The 21,605-nt window shown below is 41.2% G+C and overlaps 1 protein-coding gene across 1 annotated transcript; it reads left to right on the plus strand.

Moving 5' to 3' along the window:
* Nucleotides 1-610: 610 nt before the first annotated feature.
* Nucleotides 611-21,553, plus strand: slc9a1b (solute carrier family 9 member A1b). Its single transcript, XM_080734492.1, has 12 exons — nt 611-1,288; nt 4,651-5,111; nt 8,048-8,298; nt 9,065-9,282; nt 9,565-9,761; nt 11,449-11,538; nt 11,928-11,998; nt 12,221-12,391; nt 14,745-14,859; nt 17,277-17,381; nt 18,663-18,735; nt 20,288-21,553. The coding sequence occupies exons 1-12, from the start codon at nt 1,003-1,005 to the stop codon at nt 20,506-20,508; spliced, it is 2,259 nt and encodes a 752-aa protein (XP_080590618.1). The 5' UTR covers nt 611-1,002; the 3' UTR covers nt 20,509-21,553.
* The last annotated feature ends 52 nt before the right edge of the window (nt 21,554-21,605 follow it).

Genomic DNA, 21,605 nt, shown 5'->3' on the forward strand with positions numbered 1-21,605 from the left:
TACAGTAATGTATGGACAGTCTGACTGGACTGATTTGGCAGGTGATGTAAAGGAAGGATGTAGAACTTGTGAAAAGATTCATTCATTTAACTAATAACTAGATTGCAATAAATTAGGTAAGGTTATTAACTTATTATTATTGTCAAGTTTTTTTAAAATATATTTTTTATTGAGGTTCTGTTAACTTACTTGTATTGCTGAGTATAGGCTACAATGTGTGTCGAACCCCCACTTGTTTTGCAGCATATGCTTTAACATGACAAAAGACACAAAAAAAGACAATAGCAAGTATCACAAATGGCACAAAATACAGACATTACATTGTCAAGGGTTATGATGGCACTGGACTTTGTTTGAATCTAGAGGTGTCCTTGAAATTAAAACGTTTGAGAACCATTAGGCCTAAATGTTAACCAGTCCTCCTCCACACCAGCAGAGGTCACTTATCACTAGCGGTGGATAAACCGGCTGGCTGCTGCTGCCTGCTGCTGCCTGCTGCTGCCTGCTGCTGCTGCTGCTGCTGCATTTTGGTAGTCAGTCAGTGTGATGTTATTTATGTTAATGCACCAACAACTCAGTCTAGTACAGACTACAGTACTGAACAGAAGACTGCAGCCGCGGAAACACAGAGGGTAAAAGCTCGTCGCATGGGGACAGCGATTTGACAGGCGCGCGTGAATTCCATCAATTCAGTCAGTAGCCAAAAATGTCAGTTAGAAACGAAATGTTCAGCGTGTCACAAAAATTAATTTACTGGGTCAGAATGGTCACGACAGTAAATAATAAGTTTTCCCAAAGCAGCCGTGGTGTGTAGCCCAAAGATAATCGGGGGGAGCCTTTGCGGCTTTGCGTAAAAGTCTCCTATGAAAAGTCTGCGCTTCACCATGGCGCATCGTCACCACTTCGCGTGTAGTCTTCATCATCCTCACCTCCCTGGTTTCCAGCTGTTCGGGAGGACGATCGTTTTGAGGACTGGGCTTTAAACTGTCAGATCAGTCAGAAATGCCTGCGCTCTCAATCCTAACGGCGCCTTCTGGCTCAGGGAGAGTCCGTCTACCGGTCCAGTGTCTTGTTGTTCTGCTGCTTCTCGCTGTAGCCACCGCAAGTCGTGATACTCCAAGCAACGAGACCTCTGGAAGTCAACATCCCACAGAAGAGGACTATAATCACCAAACTAATGTCACCCATCATAAAAAAGCGTTCCCCGTCCTTTCCTTCAACTACGACCACGTACGAATCCCTTTCGAGATCTCACTTTGGATCCTCCTCGCCCTGCTAATGAAACTTGGTGAGTGCACATTTATTTATTTATATTTTTTTAATGTACAGTAGCAAAATTAGCATAATTTGTAAAATTATAAAATGTCTACCAAATTGATGAATAGCACGCAAGGCTGTTTATGAGTGGTATGCCCATCATAATTATTCTAACACATGCGTTGTCATCCAGCTTTAGCACAAAAAGTTGGCACCAATCGACTAAAAATAGAATAGTTATAACTGTACAAGGGCCAACAAGGCATGGCTTTGGAGCAGTTGTCCACAAGAGGTTTAAAATGGATCACCTTAGGGACTGAACATGCTTCACATCTATATCGTGTCTTGTGTGACCTTTGCCAGGGTTTTATATTTGACCTGGACACATCTCCATAAGTATCCTCTGATGTATGAATTCCATCCCTTATGTGAGCATAATTATTTAGCCTATAACAACTTGAAATTAGTGTGATCAGGATCTTCTTATTAGAGGTCTCTGATGGGCCTCACCTGTTTATGTACAAATTGTACATTTTAAGCATATAAGGACCTTTGAATTCTTGGTTAAGTTTCTGGGCCCCCACTGCAATTACAACCTTTCCACTGACACAATGTTGTATAATATAGGCTACAGACTGTCTGCTGACAGGTCTTACTGTAACGCAGGGGTCTTCAACAGGTCCTCAGAGTTACTACAGGGGGTCCTCCAAATCTTTGTGAGATAGAAACCTTTTTTCTTCTTTTTCATATTAACCACTTGAACCCTAGTGTCCCTATTCTGTGAACTTTAGCCAAACATAGCCGATCTACAAGTGCGAGGCGTTGTGAGCTTGTAGATCGGCTATTTTTGTCAAAGAGCTTTGGTGTAGAGGGGAAAAAGAGCAGACTAGGTACAGAGTGAAAGGTCAAGTTTATTAAGTATTGATGGTTCAAGTGGTTAAATATCTGAAAACACAAATTGACATTAATCCAAAATACACTGCATGACTGTGCTGTCAAACAACGAAACTAAATGGAATCTATGAGAAGGTTGTGGGGGGTCCCTGCTTTATCTCTCTCTTAGCTAAGGGGTTCTTGGACTGAAAACGTTGAAGACCCCTGCTGTAACGCATGTCATTTTTCTGGTGTGATTCGCAGAAAAGGTTGCTCTGGTGGTTTATCACTGTCTGAACTGAATGCATGCAGCTGTCCTTCTGCTTATCTATTGGTCCAGCAGTTCTTTCTCAGGGCCGGTCCAACTTCCTGCCCCAGTGCTCTCTCCGTGATAACAAAGACCCCAGTGTACAAAAACAAAGAGGAAAGGAGGGGACAAGACTCGTTGTACACAACACTATCACATCACAGTAATATTGTAGACAGTCTTACAAATACCCACTCACGTGTCACGGACACTTTAAGGCCTCATTCATCATCAGAGTGCAAGACAAACGGTTCTTTTGTGGTCTTTGCAACCACACTGACAAGTAGATTTAACACTAAAATAAATTGGCTTTCTTGGTGACGAGTTTAAAAATATTTATTATGAGGCAGCAATAAGGAGCTGTCTGTTTTGTGCAGCCAATATGTAAGTTTAGGCTCTTGCGTGCTATCCTGCCTTACAAAGTCTAAACTTAATATAGGGATTCTATTTTTTGCTTATTGACATAATTCTTTCATAATCATTCTTGTCATAGTTTTGCTGTTTTGGCCATGCAGGGATCTCTTGGAGAAAAAAAAAAAAAATATATATATATATATATATATATATGAAGAATTGGCAGTAAACTCCCCTTGTTATTAAGAAGGAAAGCTGAAACGGACACCGTGTGACAGGCACAGGAAAGAGTATTTGATCATAGTCCAGAAGGGGTGTGTGTCCTGTCCGATGTGCCAAAGCAATCGAATCGGCCTACTTGGTTGCATTTTTGTTTAACCTAGATGCTAAATAAACAATAAAAGGCTAGACAGCATGGCTTAATGTGGATCTAAGCAGTTGTCTGTCCATGATGTATGACTCCATATCTTGGCATGGTTTCAGCCCCACTTCCTTAGTTATAGACTGCGTGGCTGTGAAAGTACATTTCAGCAATCCGAGGCTTCCAAGCCTCATTTGACAAAAAGTAAAAGTCAAATATTTCTAAAATTACAGAACAGATGTGAAGAGAAAATGGTGAGATCCTACATTAGCAGAGTGTGCACAAGAAATTATTTGGCACACATCGGCCTGGTATTTGGTGACATACACGTAGCTCCAGGCTCTTTTAAAAAAGGGAGAAGAGGAGCACTCATCAGCGAGTTCAGCCATTTGAACAAGCTGGAGGGGTCATCAGGGTGCACGGTTCTTTCAACAATGAACTTTTGAAAAAGGAAACCAGCTCTCACTTGGATAAGATTCTTCTTATTTATTAAAGGGTTCACCCCCCTGCAGCGGATCAAGAATGGACATTTCGGGCCACAGACCTAAGGAAGGCCTTTGAACCCTTTAATAAATAATAATAAGAATTTTATCCAAGTGAGTGCTGGTTTCCTTTTTTCCAAAAATGTCATTAGCTCCAGGCAGACATACAGTCAGACAATCGTAGTCTGTGGTTCTCAACCTGTGGGTCGGGACCCCCAGGAGGGTCCCCAGTGCTCCCCACATGATTTGTGGGGAGTCCCCAGATGACAGTGAAGTGACAATTTAAGGATTCTTAAGAACATTTTAATACCTCAAAAGAAAAGAAAGAAAAAAGAAAGAAAAAGAGTAATTAAAAGTAATCGACAAACAATACTATAAACATTGGCTAAATTGTCAAATAATATAAGAAAGAGGCAAACAGTTCTGGGAAATTGGGAGTTTTTGCATTTTCCCATTCAAGTCAATGGAGAACATTATTTCACTAATGAATTCATTTTAATTAACTATAATGTATCTCTTTAGCAAAATGCAAGCACTCGATTCCTGATGAAGCTGGTCGATTTGACATATGGCCCAAGTGTGTGCCACCAAAACTGTGGGAGAAGTAGCGTGGCAAAATAAAGTTTATCTGGAAGAATAAAGTCGGACGAGTACCACACTAATAATAAAGTCAGACAAATACTATAGTCTGGTTGCGCTAGGGCAACCACACTAATAATAAAGTCAGACAAGTACTATAGTACACTAAATAGTTTGGGGCACAGAGCATAACTGAAATTCTGTCGGTTGGGGCACAGAGCATAACTGAAATTCTGTCGGTTGGGGCACAGAGCATAACTGTAGTAGAGTTGAATCTGCTGAAATACACCTATTACACTGGGGAGAGTTGCAGTGTATTTTGAGTTCTGACTTGATTTAGAACTTTAGAACAGAATTGTGTTAGTAATTCAAGTTCCAAATGTTCACCTCTAATTGAACTGTCTGATCGTTTCTTTCGTACTTCCCTCTCTTTCCAGGTTTTCATGTGATTCCCCGGGTGTCTAACATTGTCCCAGAGAGCTGCCTGCTGATCGTAGTGGGCCTGCTGGTGGGCGGCTTCATCAAAGCCGTTGGCGAGACGCCGCCTGTCCTCGACGCCCAGCTCTTCTTCCTCTACCTCCTGCCTCCCATCATCCTCGATGCAGGCTATTTCCTGCCCATCCGGCCCTTCTCGGAAAACCTGGGCACCATCCTGGTGTTCGCCGTGGTGGGCACCCTGTGGAATACGTTCTTCATGGGGGGGATGATGTACGCTGTGTGTCAGATAGAGGGCGGCCAGCTGGCGAGCGTGGACCTGCTGTCCTGCCTGCTGTTCGGAGCCATCATCTCGGCCGTGGATCCCGTGGCGGTGCTGGCCGTGTTCGAGGAGATCCACATCAACGAGCTGCTTCACATCCTGGTGTTTGGGGAGTCGCTGCTCAATGACGCCGTCACTGTGGTGAGTGACAGGTGGTAGATTTGCGTTTAGCATGGGGATATTGTTATGACATCATAGGCATGCAGAGATACTACTAATATCACTGTTTCAGACTGTTTGCGAGCATATTTTCCTTTGTGGCTAACCTCCAAAATATCTCAGATCAATATTTCATAATAAAGAGCGACTGCTGTTCACCAGTCTTTACTACTGCACTGCTGGTGGAAGAACTTTTAATTCTGCATAGATTTATACATAAAGGAGTGTCTTCTGGGCTGGCTCAACCATTTAGTGCAAAGATCATTACCGGTATGCTCCTTGTGTGAGAGCAAGGAACCGGGTGCAAACCTGACACTGTCTAGTCTTGCATGTTTATCCTCTCTCTCTGCCCTGGATGTCCTGTCTCTCTAGTCTACACTGACCTCTCTGTCATGAAGCATAACAATGCCACACACATTTTCTTTGTTTTTAATCAAAGTGTGCAAAAGTATTTCCCTTTTGTGCACATCAGTTTTACCTGCTACAATGTAAAGGCTGAGATCATGCATTGTCCATTTTGTGAGTTAGAAGAGTTAAGGCCTTGAGTATGTTGCCTACTTGCCTTGAGGTCTGCCTGTCTTTCCTAGTCTTAGAGATTATTGACTTCTTTACCAGATCTACATAAATTATATAAACTACAAAATGGAAAGCTACTCTTCTTAATTAAGGCCACCATTGTTCCTTCCTACAAAACAAGCCATGGTCAATTTGCCATTAACTAACTGCTGTTGTGCACTTTCCTCTGTGAATGATTTCAAGTAGGGATGTTGCTGGTATATTTGTGGTATATGGCATGCGTGTGTGTATTGTTTGTGTCATAATGTAGTGTGAAGTTCTGTGAACTTGAAACTTGTATTTTTGAATGAAAACTGGCACTGTTGAATGGCAGTTTTATTATGTGGTGTGTGGTTAAAATATGAATAGCAGTAGATTATATATGAGATGAGAATTAACATATAAAGATATTTTAAGGTAAGAAGAAGAAGGTAACTAGCATGATTAAAACTGCAGAGGACAGACATATTTAAACTGTTAGGCTGCAGTAATAAACTGAAAACCGGATCCACAACATCAATTTGGATGGCACGCTCATTACAGATACTCACTTAGACAATGTCTTTACAACCATAGCCACCACACTGGTTAACATACTGCACTCTCATTCTGGGCTTTATGGGGTAGAGCACTTCTACAAAAATCCAGGTGTACGCGAAGATTACTTTAAACTCACCATGGTGACTGACAACTGATGTGTCTAAAAAACCGACCGCCCTACAACAAAACAAGGCCACTGGCCACAACAATATTGCCCCCAAATTTCTCAGAGATGCAACCCCCTCTATTGCTCCAATCATTACCCACATAACAAACCTCTCCATCAGCCAGGGGCATGTCCCGCAAGATTTCAAACTAGCAAGAGTCACCCCTCTGTATAAAAAAGGAAGCAAATTAGACCCCGGCAACTACCTCCCTGTTTCTATTCTATATTCTTTAACGAAGGTTATAGAGAGGTAAGTATATGAACTGGTCGAAAAGTATCTTAATTAAAAATAAATAGTAGAATGTACGAATTCCAATCTGGCTTCAGAACTCACTCCACTGACACCTGCTGCCTACTCTATTTGATCGACTACATAAACCTGAGGTAGACACTGTAAATCACTCCGTACTGATTGATAAGTTGAAGGCAATCAGGTTTTAAATCCTATCTGGAGGGGAAAGAACAGGTGAACGGAACCCTGTCCTCCCCCCTCCCAGTGAACTCCAGCGTTCCTAAAGGAAGTATTCTAGGGCCTTTACTGTTCCTAATATACGACATGCCCATCAGCATGTGACTACAATTTTTTGTTGTTCGTGGATGACTCGGCACGCCTGGTCTCGGGCAAGGACGAATTGCTGGTTGAAAAAGCCCTTAGCTCTGAACTCTGGCTGTAAAATCTGCACCTGGCTCACTGATAATAAACTATCATTACACCTGGGCAAAACTGAATCCATTCTTTTTGGATCCAGAATTAACCTCTGCAAGGCCAAATACTTCACAGTCAAAGTGGGTTATGATGCTATCACAAGGAAAGAAGAAGTTACCTACCTGGGTTGTATTTTAGAGGACAACGTTTCAAGTGAAATAATGGCAACACAATCAGAAAAATGAACAAAAGGACTAGACTTCTATTCAGGATCTCCTCGCGGTCAGTAGGAACACACTGAGGACACTAGCTGGAGCACTCATCCAATGTCATTTCGACTATGCATGGATTGTACTTTAGCACCACAAAGAAAAGCTTTGAACCTCTCAAATGTACCTGTCAGACCAGGGCTCCAGACTAACGTCCCAAAAAATGTTACCGTTCCCAAATGAATGGAATCTGTTCCAAAAAATATTATTAATATAAATTAATACATTGATGTATTATAATAATATTTATTATTATTATTAGCCTATTGTTATTGTTGTTGTTGATGAAATTGGATGGGCAATCCTTTCTATTTTTATAATGTCATTTGTAGGTTCTAAAAATTGCCAGCCAGTTTGTAACCTCGCGTCACCAGACTTTCCACCTCAGCCAGTTTGCTGCTGGTGTGAGTGGGTGTGGGTGTCATATACGGTAAAGAACCATGCACGACTGTTGGAGGAATTACGGTAAAACTAGGTTTGTACGTTCAAAGGTGTTGCTCGTTGAACTGGACTAATATATCCTCGGGCTTTGAGGGCTTTTCGATCGTCTTTGTCTATATGCTCACCGCACAACACTGTCGTACCAAAGAAGTATAGAGGTGTTTTGCTAGTGGTTCCAGTAGATGGAATTTGACTGAATGTAAGCTGGCTGCTTCTGATTTTAAATATTGTATTTCTTGTATACTAAATAAATAACAATAGTTATTTTTTTATTTGATATCTATTTTTAAATTACAAACAGGTTCTGTACCACCTGTTTGAAGAGTTCGTCCACGCTGGGGAGGCGACGTTGCTCGATGCCTTCCTGGGTGTGGCGTGTTTCTTCGTGGTCTCGCTGGGCGGGATCATGGTGGGCGCCATCTATGGCCTGCTGGGTGCCTTCACCTCCCGCTTCACCTCGCACACCCGCGTCATCGAGCCCCTCTTCGTCTTCCTCTACAGCTACATGGCCTACCTCTCCGCCGAGGTCTTTCATCTGTCAGGGATCATGTCGTAAGTGATTGTAGAACGATCATAATAATAGGGCATAGCAGTGGGCGTGGTTTACTGGTGCCACGAAAAAAGTTTAAAATATTTATATGAATTATTTTAAGCCTAGAATCAAGCCATCCAAGATCCTGGTGAATCATGACTATAAAACCTTTGATTTTGTGAAATTATTATAATTCTTTTAATTATATGATATACTACATTTAATAAATACCCTTTGTTTAGCGCAGGGGTCTTTAACGTTTTCAGGCCATGGACCCGTTGGTTGAGAGAGAGATGAAGCAACCTTCTCATAGATTCCAGATAGTTTCATTGTTTGACAGCAGGATGATCTGTATATTTTGGATTCATGTTAATTTGTGTTTTCAGATACCGGTATTTAACCTCTTGAACCGTCAGTACTTAATAAACTTTTCACTCTGTACTTCTTTTTCCCTTGTACACCAAACCTCTTTGCCGAAAATAGCCGATCTACAAGCTCACAACGCCCCGGACCCCCTGTTGAAGACCCTTGGTTTAGCGGTTTTAATTGTTTTCTTTTCACATAATGAAAGGTGTCACGATTCACCAGCATCCTGGATGGCTTGATTCTAAGCTTAAAATAATTGATATATCTTTGTAAATCTCTATGGGAAAAATTAATGGCAGATTTATTTTAGTGGCACCAGTAAACCATGCCTCGACGCCCACTGCTATGCCCCATACAAAATATGGTAAAAGAACGTTGATTAAAAGTGATTTATACGTACCTGGACTGTGCCCCGTACAGATTGATCGCTTGTGGGGTGACGATGCGACCATACGTGGAAGCCAACATTTCCCACAAGTCCTACACCACCATAAAATACTTCCTAAAGATGTGGAGCAGCGTCAGTGAGACTCTCATATTCATCTTCCTGGGCGTGTCCACGGTTGTTGGCCCTCACACCTGGAACTGGACCTTTGTTATTCTCACCGTCGTCCTTTGCCTTTTGTCAAGAGTACTCGGTCAGTGCAGTTTGAAAGAGGGATATTTTATTCTAGCCTGTCCTGCCTTTATTAGATGATTCTTCACCCACCTTAGCCTAGGCTTAATATTATGATAATATTATCATTATTGTGCTGAGCCTGAGCAGATTTCAATTGACAAGATTTTCCTTTATTTTCGTTTTATAAAGTATTGGCTTTGTTGGCTAAGTATGTACTTTTTTGTTGGAAAAAAGGCTATCGCTAAAACATTGTGGTTTAATTTATTAGTTGCATCATAAACGTCTGTTTTGTGTATTTCAGGAGTGATTGGCCTGACGTTCATCATTAATAAATTCCGTATTGTCAAGTTGACGAAAAAGGATCAGTTCATCGTTGCCTACGGTGGTTTGCGAGGTGCAATTGCTTTCTCCCTGGGGTACCTGCTGACCACCAGCAAAATGAAGAACCTGTTCCTCACTGCCATCATCACTGTTATCTTCTTCACAGTCTTTGTTCAGGTGAGAGGGACCACAATAATGCTACTTCATATATTGTTATGGGCTAAGGCTCACCAAAAGTCAAACTAAAATCTCAAGTCTCACTTAGGATGTATTCAACATAATTACAACAATACTTATTATCTATCATTGTTAACTCATTCTGTGCCTATCCCGAACATGTTCGGGATATGTTCAATCCAAAACTTTTTTTTTTTTATTAATTGACTTACCCTGAGCTGCTTGTAGAGCCGTGGGTGGTCCTGGCTCGTCCTACGCTAGCCAGCTAGCCATTTTACATGGTCCGACGATATATTCCATTAAAAATGGTTTAAAATACATTTTTGAGACCCCCAATGTTCACCGAATGTTCAGCGCCGCTTCCGGAACGTAGTCCAGTGTGCCTATCCCGAACATGTTCGGGATTTTTAATGAAATGAATAAAATGATCCGAGGCCTTCTGAAGCCTGAGCCTAAATTTAAAATCCAGTGGTCCAAATCCTGGGGAAGCCATGCCGGCCGTGAGCCGCGAACGTAGCTGCGAATCGCCGCCGAATCCAATGAAAAACCACATCTTTGGAGGCCCATATCTCTGGATTGTGTTTTTAGGGATGTGGCGCGAGGTTTATTTACGGCGAAATCGCCGAAAAATGATCTTTAAAATGACAAAATGGGAATAGCTATTCTGTTAGCATTATCATCCGGGACCTTTCCATGACGTGCACGAACGTGAGCACGCGCGTCACTGCAACGTGAGTCCCCGGATGCTAATGCGCTCGCCTATGGGAGAAAGCCTGGCATTCTTTGGCGCCATCTAGGGGCTGGCACTGGTAGGGTTAAAGAGGTGCTTTCATTGATTGATTGGTTGATTGAATTCTTTATTAGCAGTTCACACAAAGCACATGACAGTACAGTTCAGATACACGGTCAACTAATAGGATTTAAAATCAAGAAAGCACAATGGCTTGTTTACATTGGGGTCCTATTGTACTCAGTTCATAGAGATGAATAGAGATTCACACTCTACATAGCCCAGGTTTAAGACCCTGTGAGATAGCCAATAGCAAGAGAATGGTCAGACTACCATAGTTTGAAGTGGGCTACCACCTCATTTAGCCCTGGGCTTGCTGGCCCTGCAGCAAGTAAGTTTGGCCTTCGGACAGAACACAATCAATAGCTAATTTAGGACCTGGAAAATGCAACAACCACCTTTATATACAATAATAACTACAATGTTATGTAAGTTAATAGAATAAAGATGTGTGTGGTGTAACAACTGATAGAGACCATATCAAGTGTTACTGGTGCATACAGAAATGCTAGAGTAATCATTTTGTGCTGGCTGTGAATGGGGCACCTGGAGGATATTTAGTTCATCAACAAGTTTCAAAAGAACATTTTATGTGGAGTGTGTGTGTGTGTGTGTGTGTGTGTGTGTGTGTGTGTGTGTGTGTGTGTGTGTGTGTGTGTGTGTGTGTGTGTGTGTGTGTGTGTGTGTGTGTGTGTGTGTGTGTGTGTGTGTGTGTGTGTGTGTGTGGGTTAGGCATTCCGTAGACATACATCACTGGCCAGATGGCAAGGAATTGGCCAGTGAATTTGCATGTTGCCCTGATTTGCATGTCGCCCTGAGGCATCTTACTAGTGTTCTCTTCTTACAATTTTTCTGTTATGCTTTCCTTGTCCCTTACATCCATATTTGTGTTCTCAGGGTATGACCATCAGGCCACTGGTTGACCTGTTGGCGGTGAAGAAGAAGAAGGAGAAAAAACCTTCCATTAATGAGGAAATTCACACTCAGGTACTGCACATAGTGGAGTCCTTACTCGAATCCTGAGAGTATAAAAGGTTAGCTGTAAGGGCAACCAAAATCATCCATTTGGCCTAATAGTGACAGAAACGGCTACTAGGTCACAATGATATTTCAGTAAAAGTTTCCAGGGAGCATGAGGCTGCAAAACTAATTCTATTACAAATGAGCCAATAGTTATTGAGATATTCTAGCTGTTTGGAACCAAAATGTTGTATTTATGTTAATCTATCAGTGATAGCCATCAATAATGAAGTGCTTGAACATTAATGGAATTCCTTGCCTGGATCATGATAAGAGACATCAGTATAGATTTCACCTACAGTAGCACCATGTAACAGACCAAATAACTGATGATAAAAATCTTCTCTTTACTTTAGTTCCTGGACAATCTGCTCACAGGCATTGAAAGCATTTGTGGCCATTATGGACATCACCACTGGAAAGAAAAGTATGTTTTTCCTTATTATATTTTTTCTTATTATCACTGCTTGAACAGGTTTTTCAACTGCAGCGACATGTATTCAGCTGAAAATCGGTTATTTTTGTTGACTGACAGAGTCACTGACCTATAAAAGGTCCAAATCAGTTACTGTATGTTCAATGAGCGTCATGCTCATGTGACAAAGTATAAATTTGCTTAATTATACTTGTGTATGTCTCATGTCACCAGGCTCAACCGCTTCAACAAGACTTATGTGAAGAAGTGGCTGATAGCAGGGGATCGCTCCTCGGAGCCACAGCTGATCTCCTTCTACAACAAGATGGAGATGCAGCGGGCCATCATGCTAGTGGAAAGTGGAAGCTCAGCCAAGTTGCCCTCGCTGGCGGCCGTCTCAATGAGGTAGCATGCAGAGATGGGCTTTTACAAATACAACTACAAAGCACTGAGTACATAACAGAGCTCTGTCTGGAGGCATGCCCTCAGGGGCGTCACAAGGGGAGGAAAAGTGGGACTGAGTTACTTGGGCCCAAGGTGGAGGGGCCTTAATTATTTTATACTTTAGTATTGAAGAATAGCAGATATACCAGCTATATATAGATATACAAGCGAGTGCCGCGCTGCGAGCTTGTAGATCTGCTATTTTTGAAAAGTTGTGAAAACGTGTGCAAACTTTGAATATATGTATTTTTTAAGCGAACATTTGTAACTAAAATTATGCTCTGGGGGGTCCCTGGAACTAAATAGTTTGAGATGGGGGTCTGTGGCCAAATTCATATCCTTTTGGGGGTCCTTCACATGAAAAAGTTTGAGCACCACTGACATAGAAACAGGTTTACCTTAGAAGGATTTGAAATATTCAAAGACTTGCACAAATGTTCACGATCTTTCAAAAATTGGAGATCTACAAGCTTGCAGCTGCGTCCATAAAAAAACGAAAAGATATATATATTGATCCGTCAACTTGATATCAGTCAATGAATGCAGTGTGTTTGTAGCAAAATGTTTATACTGTCTTACAACGTCAAAATTAATTTCTCTTGTCTCTATCTCTCTGACGAATCGTAAAACATAGTCGAACATAGTGCTGGGATTTGGCATATGTGGTCTACACAAGTTTCCCACTAGAAGTGTCACTAATCACATTATGCCGGATGATGATGTCAGCAATATTGGAAATGGAGATGCAACATGAATTGGCTCATTGCAGAGGAAAGTAGCCTCGTAATATCTGACACAGCCATGGCACACTGACTATGGTGATTCATTCACAAAAATGACATACACAGAGCAAATGCAAGATCTATTTAGAAATAAATGTACGGTATATTAGTTTTTCCCAGGGGATGTTCATATAACATAATAGATACTCTTTAAGCAGCAATGTCCTGTTGTACCCTCTTCCTAGACTGCTGTAAATTCTGTTACTGTTGCACTGAGTGGCTTAACTGCTTTCAATATGGAGTACCTATTTTGGGCAGAAGTATAAAACAGGGCTTAATTGGTTAATTGGAGAAATTGTGAATATACTACTTATTAGTGTGTCATTGAATGGCACAGTAGCTGTTGAGGGAGTAGGAAGACGTTTCTCCTATATCTTCCCATCCTTGCCACAATATCCACTGTGTGGCTGTGGGCTGCATACTGAAGTGGCGGAAGTGCTGCGGTTAAGGGAAGTTACGTCACACAGTGTAGGTCTGTTTACATCCACCAGCGAAAAAACAGAATCCATGTTTTTGTTTGTATATTGTTTATTACGAGCACAACCAAAGGGTCGGGAGAAGTAGAACAGTTTCTTTCGCCAGCGTGAATACACCACACTGTGAAAAAACAACCTCCGGTGAAATTCTCCCGGCGGAAGTAGCACCATTCTATGCCGTATCACGTATCAGCCTCACGTCGTAACCAGGCTTTTCTCTTCGCAGATGAGTAAGCCTGGCTACGCGAGGCTAATATCTTCTCCACCTACATTTGGTTTCTTATGAAAATCCTGCATTTCTAACTTTCACATAACCAGAAATTACTAATTTTACGTACCGTTTCATTGAATGCCCTTTTCAAGATGGCCGCCAAGTACCAGGATGCCACGTTCCTAAATTTCTAGTGCACGGATCAATTTTTAGTGCACGGATCGTGCACGCCCATGCACCATATATGCACCATATGTGTAGTACTTTCTAACAGCTTTCAAACAAAAAAATCCGCTTGGAAATCCGTTCAGGCATTCATGAGATAGAAGCCTTCAAAGTCAGACAAAACAAACACTGCCACCTTCCTAAATTTCTAGTGCACGGATCAATTTTTAGTGCACGGATCGTGCACGCCCATGCCTAGATCATGCACCATATGTGTAGTACTTTTTAACAGCTTTCAAACAAAAAAATCCGCTTGGAAATCCGTTCAGGCATTCATGAGATACAAGCCTTCAAAGTCAGACAAAACAGCCATTTTTGACATTTTGAAAGATGTGTTTGTTATGGGGCTAAACATGCAATTTCACAATTGCGATCATGCCTAATACATTTGAGGCATTTTTAGATTTTTTTTTATAAAAAACAATTTTGAAAAAAAAAAAAAAAATTTTTTTTTTTTTTTTTTCAAAATGGCTTCCAACTCGGGAAACTCGGGCTGTGGCAGCCTGGGAGTACTGTAATAACTCGTGAAACTCGTGCCTTGGCAGTCAATGAGTTAATATATGGTTTTATATGATTGTGCCGCGTAGGGAAAATGTACTGTATGGTGTGTGTATCTGCAGGAACATCCAGCCCAGAGATCAACCAAGAGATCGGATTATACCAAAGATCTCAAAAAGCAGAGAGGAAGAGATCCGAAAGGTCCTTAGGGGCAACCTGCAGAAGACCAGACAAAGGGTAAGGGACATATGAATGAAACTCTTCAATAATTTACTTAAAAGGTATGTACATCATTAACGCTGTACAAATTAAATCAGTGGTTCTCAAACCTTTTTAGGCCGTGACCCCCAAAATAAACATATTTGAACTGGGGCTGGCAAGTACTTGGAATTGTATAGGTATTACATTTAATGTGACTCGGTTCCACAGATAAATATTGTGAAAATAGCAGATCTATTTTCACAATGTTCTACTCTTGCTTACTTAATATTTGACGGTTTGGCCAGTTTGATATTAAAATGGTCTTGAAAGTCCTTAAATTGTCACTTAATAAATGTCCCTGTATACACTTATACTCTGTGTTGGTTTGTTTTACCGTTGAGGGAGAAAAAACAATGACATTAAGCTAATCATCTGGGGACACCACAAAATAATGTGGGGGGGGGCAGTAGCCCACGGGTGAAGCTTTTCTCACTGAATTTTCAATGTCAGGCACACTGCAGGAAAAGCTGCCGTGTTGAAAATTCCCTCAACAGCACCCCCAGCAGCCAGAAGAGGTCATTTATCCTTGCAGCTGAAAACGGCTCAGAATGCAGAGAGTGTTTAAGCTAAAATGTTAATAACACTTTGCAAGCACCATAATAAATACAATATGTAAAAAAAAAAGGCTCAGTGTTGCCTGACAGCATATCGGGGGTTCGAGACCTGATACTAACGGCCTTTGCTGCATGTCACTCCCATCTCTCTCCCCCATTTCCTGTCAGCCTACTGTCAGTTTACAGTTTAGGCATTTAACAGACGCTTTTAATCCAAAGCGATTTACAATAAGCAGGTAATAGATCACTATAATAAGCAAGATAATATGTCAGTACATCAACAACAATATAAGAAATGCATAGGAATATCAGTCTAGAAAAACAATAACATAGGTGGACCAGGTAGATCATGCACCTCAGTAAATCAGTAAAAAAAAAAAAATTCTAAAACCTAAAAACTACTAACTAGCTTCATGTATGGTCAATGGTCAATTCTTTATTATTTATTCTTTATTCATACGGATCCCCATTAGCTGCCACCAAAGTTGCAGCTACTCTTCCTGGGGTCCACAAAAAACATAACAATACATTAATACAATACATAACACAACACAACACAATACAATAAAAACATGTAGTCTTACAAGAAAAAAGATTCAAGACAATAAAACCAACTACAGGTCAATTAATTTAAACTAAAATGAGGATAATTAGTCAAATGTCTTTTAAGGAGTCTCTTAAAACTAGCCTTACTGGGTGCTTCAGTGATCATATTCGGTAACGTGTTCCATATATTAATTGCCCTATACATTACAGATCTGCATACTGCATTTGTTCTGGGTTTTTCTTTAACCATGTCACCCCTAGTAGCCTGCCTGGTAGCATGATTATGACGATCTCTCACATATTGTATTTGTGAGTACAGACAAACTGGTTGCTTACTATGACAAATATTCCAAAAGAAACTCACTAAATTACATGCCAACCTCTCCTCTACTCTGAGCCATGAGAGAATGGCATGCAATCTCTCAGTACTCTGCCTCACACCCAATGGACAGTGCAGTGCAAGCCTTGCAATTGTCAATGAGTGTTACAGTAGTGCTATGGGTTTAAGTGGAGTCTTAAGAGGTGAGTCTTCAGTCCATGGCGGAAGCTAGGCAGTGAGTCTGTAGTTCTAAGTGCGACATGGAGTTTATTCCAGTTTGGGGGCCAGGAGGGCAAATTGTCTAGGACGAGTGAATTTTTGTCCTGGGGTTTTTAGCGAGGATTCTGTCAGCATCCCTGTGTTAGCTGATCTGTCCCTAATAAAGGACAAAAACTAAATCTTTAAGAAAACAGCATAAAATGTCCACTACAAGTGTTACTTGCTTGATTTCTTTGATTTATAATACTATCTATAGTATTATAAATCTATATACTATATAGTACTATTAGTCCTCAGAAAGGGTCAATAAAGTGCCCTTCAAACGAGGCACGGTTGCCGTGGGGGCTGCCGCTAGGATCAGCGGTGGCCGCGCCGCAGTGAGACACAAACACACTCGGTATTTCACAAAGATGAACACAATCCATCTCTCACCGCCCGTGTGCGCATGCACAAACGAGCATGCTCGCGGGGATTTTCACAGGACTGCGCCCGCTCGCCTCGCCGCCTCTAAACTTCGCTGCATGGCCGAAATAGCTGCCCGCCTCTCATTGAAAATGAATTACTAGGAGGCGGTGACCGCGTATCGTCTGGAACCCACTTAAGACTTGAGATCAGTTGGTACTGTATACTGTATACAGGGTACATATTTAAAAGAGCATAACGATTACTGTTGCTTTTTAGTTGAGTCGCAGTAATGTAATGCATTTGTTGAAAAGGTAATTAAAACACTACTATGTCTTCTAATCTTTCCTCAGCTACGCTCCTATAGCAGACATGACCTGTTTGTGGATCCGTTTGACGCAGAGGAAGACGTCAGTGAAGTTCGCTTCAGGAAGCAGAGGGCGGAGATGGGGAGGAGGGTACGTTTTAACGGCAACAGAAAATCATTTCGTTAATCTTAGTGTGATTTTGAATTAGGATGTTTTAAATAAATAATAATACTCCTATTTTTTATATATGTATTATAACGGTTGCAACTATATGAACAGAAGCATTAGTTATAGCAAAATGAGGGAGGTGGTGGGTCAATATAGAATAAATCAAAAGGTAATTAGGAAAATAGCATTTGCTGAAATTAATGAATGAAATAAATAAACAAATAAAACTTAAAATAAGAAAGTATTTACTTACTCGAAAATCAAATAATAAGTCCTCAAAAAGGTTCAACTAAGGGGAGCTTGTTCAGCTTAAGTGTCCAGGCACTATTGATAATTCAACTTAAATGTCCAAAAAAGAAACAAAAGAAACTCAGTCTATGTGGTGGGGATGGCAATTCCCCTCTTACCACCTCTTGATCTCAGATTCAAGGTCTGTATAGTAAACCTCCATGGAACTGTTCATTCATCCAATGGAATAGGGAGATGGAAAAGATCCAATATCCTTCAGTGGTCTTCCGTAGTCTTCAAAAGAACTAGCCACTAAACTGCAATAATCTATCATAGACTTCAGAAAGCAAGGTCTTGGGAAAACATCCTCTTGCTCCTCTCCTCTCAGTGTTTCACACTGGTCTGGCAGCCCTCGGGCGCCCAGGTGCAGCAAACATTTTGTAAGTGTCCACACCCCAATCAGTCTAGCCTGATGGGGTGATTGTTGGGTGGGGTCTCAATCATTGCCAGGTCACGCCCAGCAATGGAATATCAGCCATCCCATAAATATGAAAATAAACATCTCTTTGAACATAAATGATCACACAAATGGAAAATGAAAGTCATCATAATTGAAATAAAAAATATAAAGAAAATATAATGTGACTCTGGGCAGTGTATATAAATATTTTTGCAGTAATTTCCCTTTATCAGCTACTATATTATTGTGCAGGGGTATTTCCTTGCAGAAAGACACATCCCCTGGCTATATTTTGCTTCTGTTCCACTGTTTATGTTGACATTCATCCCTTGAAGATACTTCTTTGTCTGTAAACCCCTCTCCTTTTTCCCCTCTACACGAAATCTCACTGCTGAAAATAGCCAATCTACAAGCTCACTACACATTGCAATGTGACAACGTTGTCAGTTTGTAGATCTGCTATTTTCGCGTAGTGTTCGCCTGTTATGACATGCCCAGAATATAAGGGACGCATGTGGTTCATTGTGAATCTTTGCACTGACATGTAGTCACTAATATAATGACCACTCTTTCAGATGAGTCACTATCTCACGCTAGATAAAGCTCCGGACCCCGTACCCACAGTGAGGAGAGTTCGTTTTGAATCAGGTCAGTTCAGCATGCATGTACATGTGGTTCTGCTTGACCATGTTGACTAGTGGTGGGCTGGTGGCCTTCATTTTTAACTGCCTAGAAAGTTGATGCTCCTCTTTTGGCAAAGAGTCTAAATGTAATTTTCCATTCATAGACTTTCAGAAGGTCTTATGATTAGACAGTAGGCATCTGGTGTAAAGTACATTATTTAGTTTATTCTTTTCTAAATTTCATGTCTTATTAAATTGGCCCAACCTTCTACAGCACATACTGTAATCTTATAGGCCAGATTTTCCCTAAGGAATCATTGTCAAAGCCCCCATTTTAATACAAAAGAATGGTTAAAGGCGGACAACTTAGTTCTTTTTACAACAATGGTTCATATTTTAGATTAGATTAGATGTATTTAGCGCAGGATAAGAAAATTAAAGGGAGCCTCTGCACATTCGAAACTGTGCAAAATCAGGTTCTTTAATTTCAATTAGATTGCCCTTTCGGTCATAGACCTTCCTCAGGATCATTCAGATTGTAACTCAAGAGAAGATGAGTGTTAAAATGTTTTCATATACTGCTTTCTATCGTTTCTGCGATTTTAACGATTTTGATTTCAGTGGGTGGGGGCATGTGTACAAGTGGCTAAATATGTCTTTTTAGACACAATAAGCCCATTCCCAAGATGCACCGCAATCTTTCATGGGGGCTAGTCCCTCTGTCAGTTAGTCAGTCCCTCCGTCTGTCCGTCACGCCACACTTTTGCCCCTACACTTATCTCTGGCACTGGTGGCCCTATCGATGCCAAACTTTGCACACACACTCTTTGGATGTGCAAATCACAACCTCCGCCCCTGATTTCTCACATGGCCCTCTTCTAGCGCCACCATCAGGCCGATTTTTGTGAAACACATTTTTGGACACTGCTCCTACAGATTTTGGCCTAAAATCACGAAAGTGGTACACAGTATTTCTAAAGTCATGACATCAACATGGATCGGTCCCATTTCCCATATTCCCTACTGATTGGCTACGATTGCCTTCTAAAGTTTGTGTATCTCCCGATTAGGGTCTTAAGGTGGTTGCACACTGCTGCGTTTTTCGTTGCGAAATGCGTTTTTCAGGGCAAGGAGAGAGAGAGAGATAGAGAGAGCAAGGGACCGAGTGGTGCGCGAAACGGGCGCCAGTGTGCAAACGTGACTGACATAACGTGAGGTTGATTTTTTATTTGCGCGCTCCGAAATTCACTCCGATATTCGGCCCGAAAAACGCAGCAGTGTGCAACCACCTTTACTGGTAGTGTTACTGTCAATAGTAATAAAGAAATCGCCAGCTTATTGTGTCTAAAAAGACATATTTAGCCACTTGTACACATGCAGAGAAAGCAGTGAATGAAAACATTTTAACACTCAACTTTTCTTTTCTCTAAAATATGAACCCTTGTTGTAAAAAAACAAAGTTGTCCATCAAAGGCGCTATTTTCCACAAGTCTTAAAAAGGTCGATGCCCATCCTTGATTGAGAGAATGGAATGCATCTCTATTAAGAACGATCACTACATACTCTTTGTCTCTCAGACCATCAGGTTTATAGTGCTGATGACGATTACGTAAACGGGGCCTCCGATGTCCATGTGGTTCAACCAACTCCCAGCCCAACTGATACTGTTGGGGTCTTGGAGGAAGCCCCCCAGAGCACAGACAATGCCAAAAGGGATTCAGACAGAACAGAAGACAAGGACGACCAAGACCAATTAAAGCTATTGCGTCGCCTTAGTGACCCCGGTCCAAATCAGTAATGACTTGATGAAGCACATTATTTTAAATACTTGAAGCCAACAGTAAGACAATGAGGGATGAGCTAATGCTATTGCTACAACTTACGTGAGCTCCTCCGATAATCATCTGTATTAATATCTTTATCTGAATGGGAGTCAAAGCTAATCGTATTAATTTATCATAGTTTGTCCATCATATGTGATCTGAATTTACATGCCTTTTTTTCAAAAGTTAATATATTTTTTTATCATCCAGTACAAGAAAAGAATACATGCATCACTGTTTGTTTCTAGATTTTAATATATACTATCTTGTAGCTTCCCTCAAGGAAAATAGCTGTTAGGTCATCATTATTTGTCTTAATAAGCTGAGCTTGGGTACAAATAGTCTTTGTAAATCCTTCCTGCTTGCTTTAGCTGGTTGAAGTACTGTATGGGTTGTCCCATCAAACAATGCACTGGTTGAAAATCACAGCAAACCCATTAAAGTCAGCTAATTATGTTGTGATTTGGTCTAGGAATACAACTATCGATTATCTTAGAGTTTTAGTTTTTCTTTTTTTGTATTATTGCAACCGTAGGTCGCAGATTAGTATGTGAACGGTCACAGCTTGTCCGTATGTACCGTATGTATGTATCTCTGTCACGCCTGACACTGTGGTTCTAAGGGTTTGTCTCTCTGACATCATGCTCTGATATCACTGTGATGTCAGGGGAACACTCTTAACACTTTGACCGCCACGGAGGTCATATGACGTCGCGTTTTTACCCCCCCCCGCGCTGCCACCGGCGTCATATGACGCCGGAATGTCTTTTTTTTAATTAACACAAGATTAGGAGCATATGTATCACTGACGCTTGGATTCAGCCGTCCTGGGCCCTGGAATGACTAAAATCACCATGGTTACCATTGTGTGGCCAATCAGCTTGTGTTACCTTGTGTTACCATGGTGATTTGGTACATGACCGTCCTCCCCAGGCCTGGGATTGCTGGATGGACGGCATTCACGGAAGGAGCAGCATGTGTTTGGGGGGGGGGTTTAGTTTAGTGCTTTACTATACTACTGAGGACTACTTCTACAGCGTTACATGTGATCTGAAAAGTTTTACTGGATCGT

The sequence above is a fragment of the Nannobrachium achirus genome (genome assembly GCF_963921795.1).
Source record: "Nannobrachium achirus genome assembly, chromosome: 10".
NCBI classification, from domain to species: domain Eukaryota; kingdom Metazoa; phylum Chordata; class Actinopteri; order Myctophiformes; family Myctophidae; genus Nannobrachium; species Nannobrachium achirus.

Bases quoted from the DNA above. Each gene is read 5' to 3' on its own strand.
- slc9a1b (XM_080734492.1), top strand. From the start codon at position 1,003: ATGCCTGCGCTCTCAATCCTAACGGCGCCTTCTGGCTCAGGGAGAGTC. The intron at 11,539-11,927 runs GTACTGCACATA...TCTTTACTTTAG, and splicing joins ATGAGGAAATTCACACTCAG to TTCCTGGACAATCTGCTCAC. The intron at 12,392-14,744 runs GTAGCATGCAGA...GTGTATCTGCAG, and splicing joins CTGGCGGCCGTCTCAATGAG to GAACATCCAGCCCAGAGATC.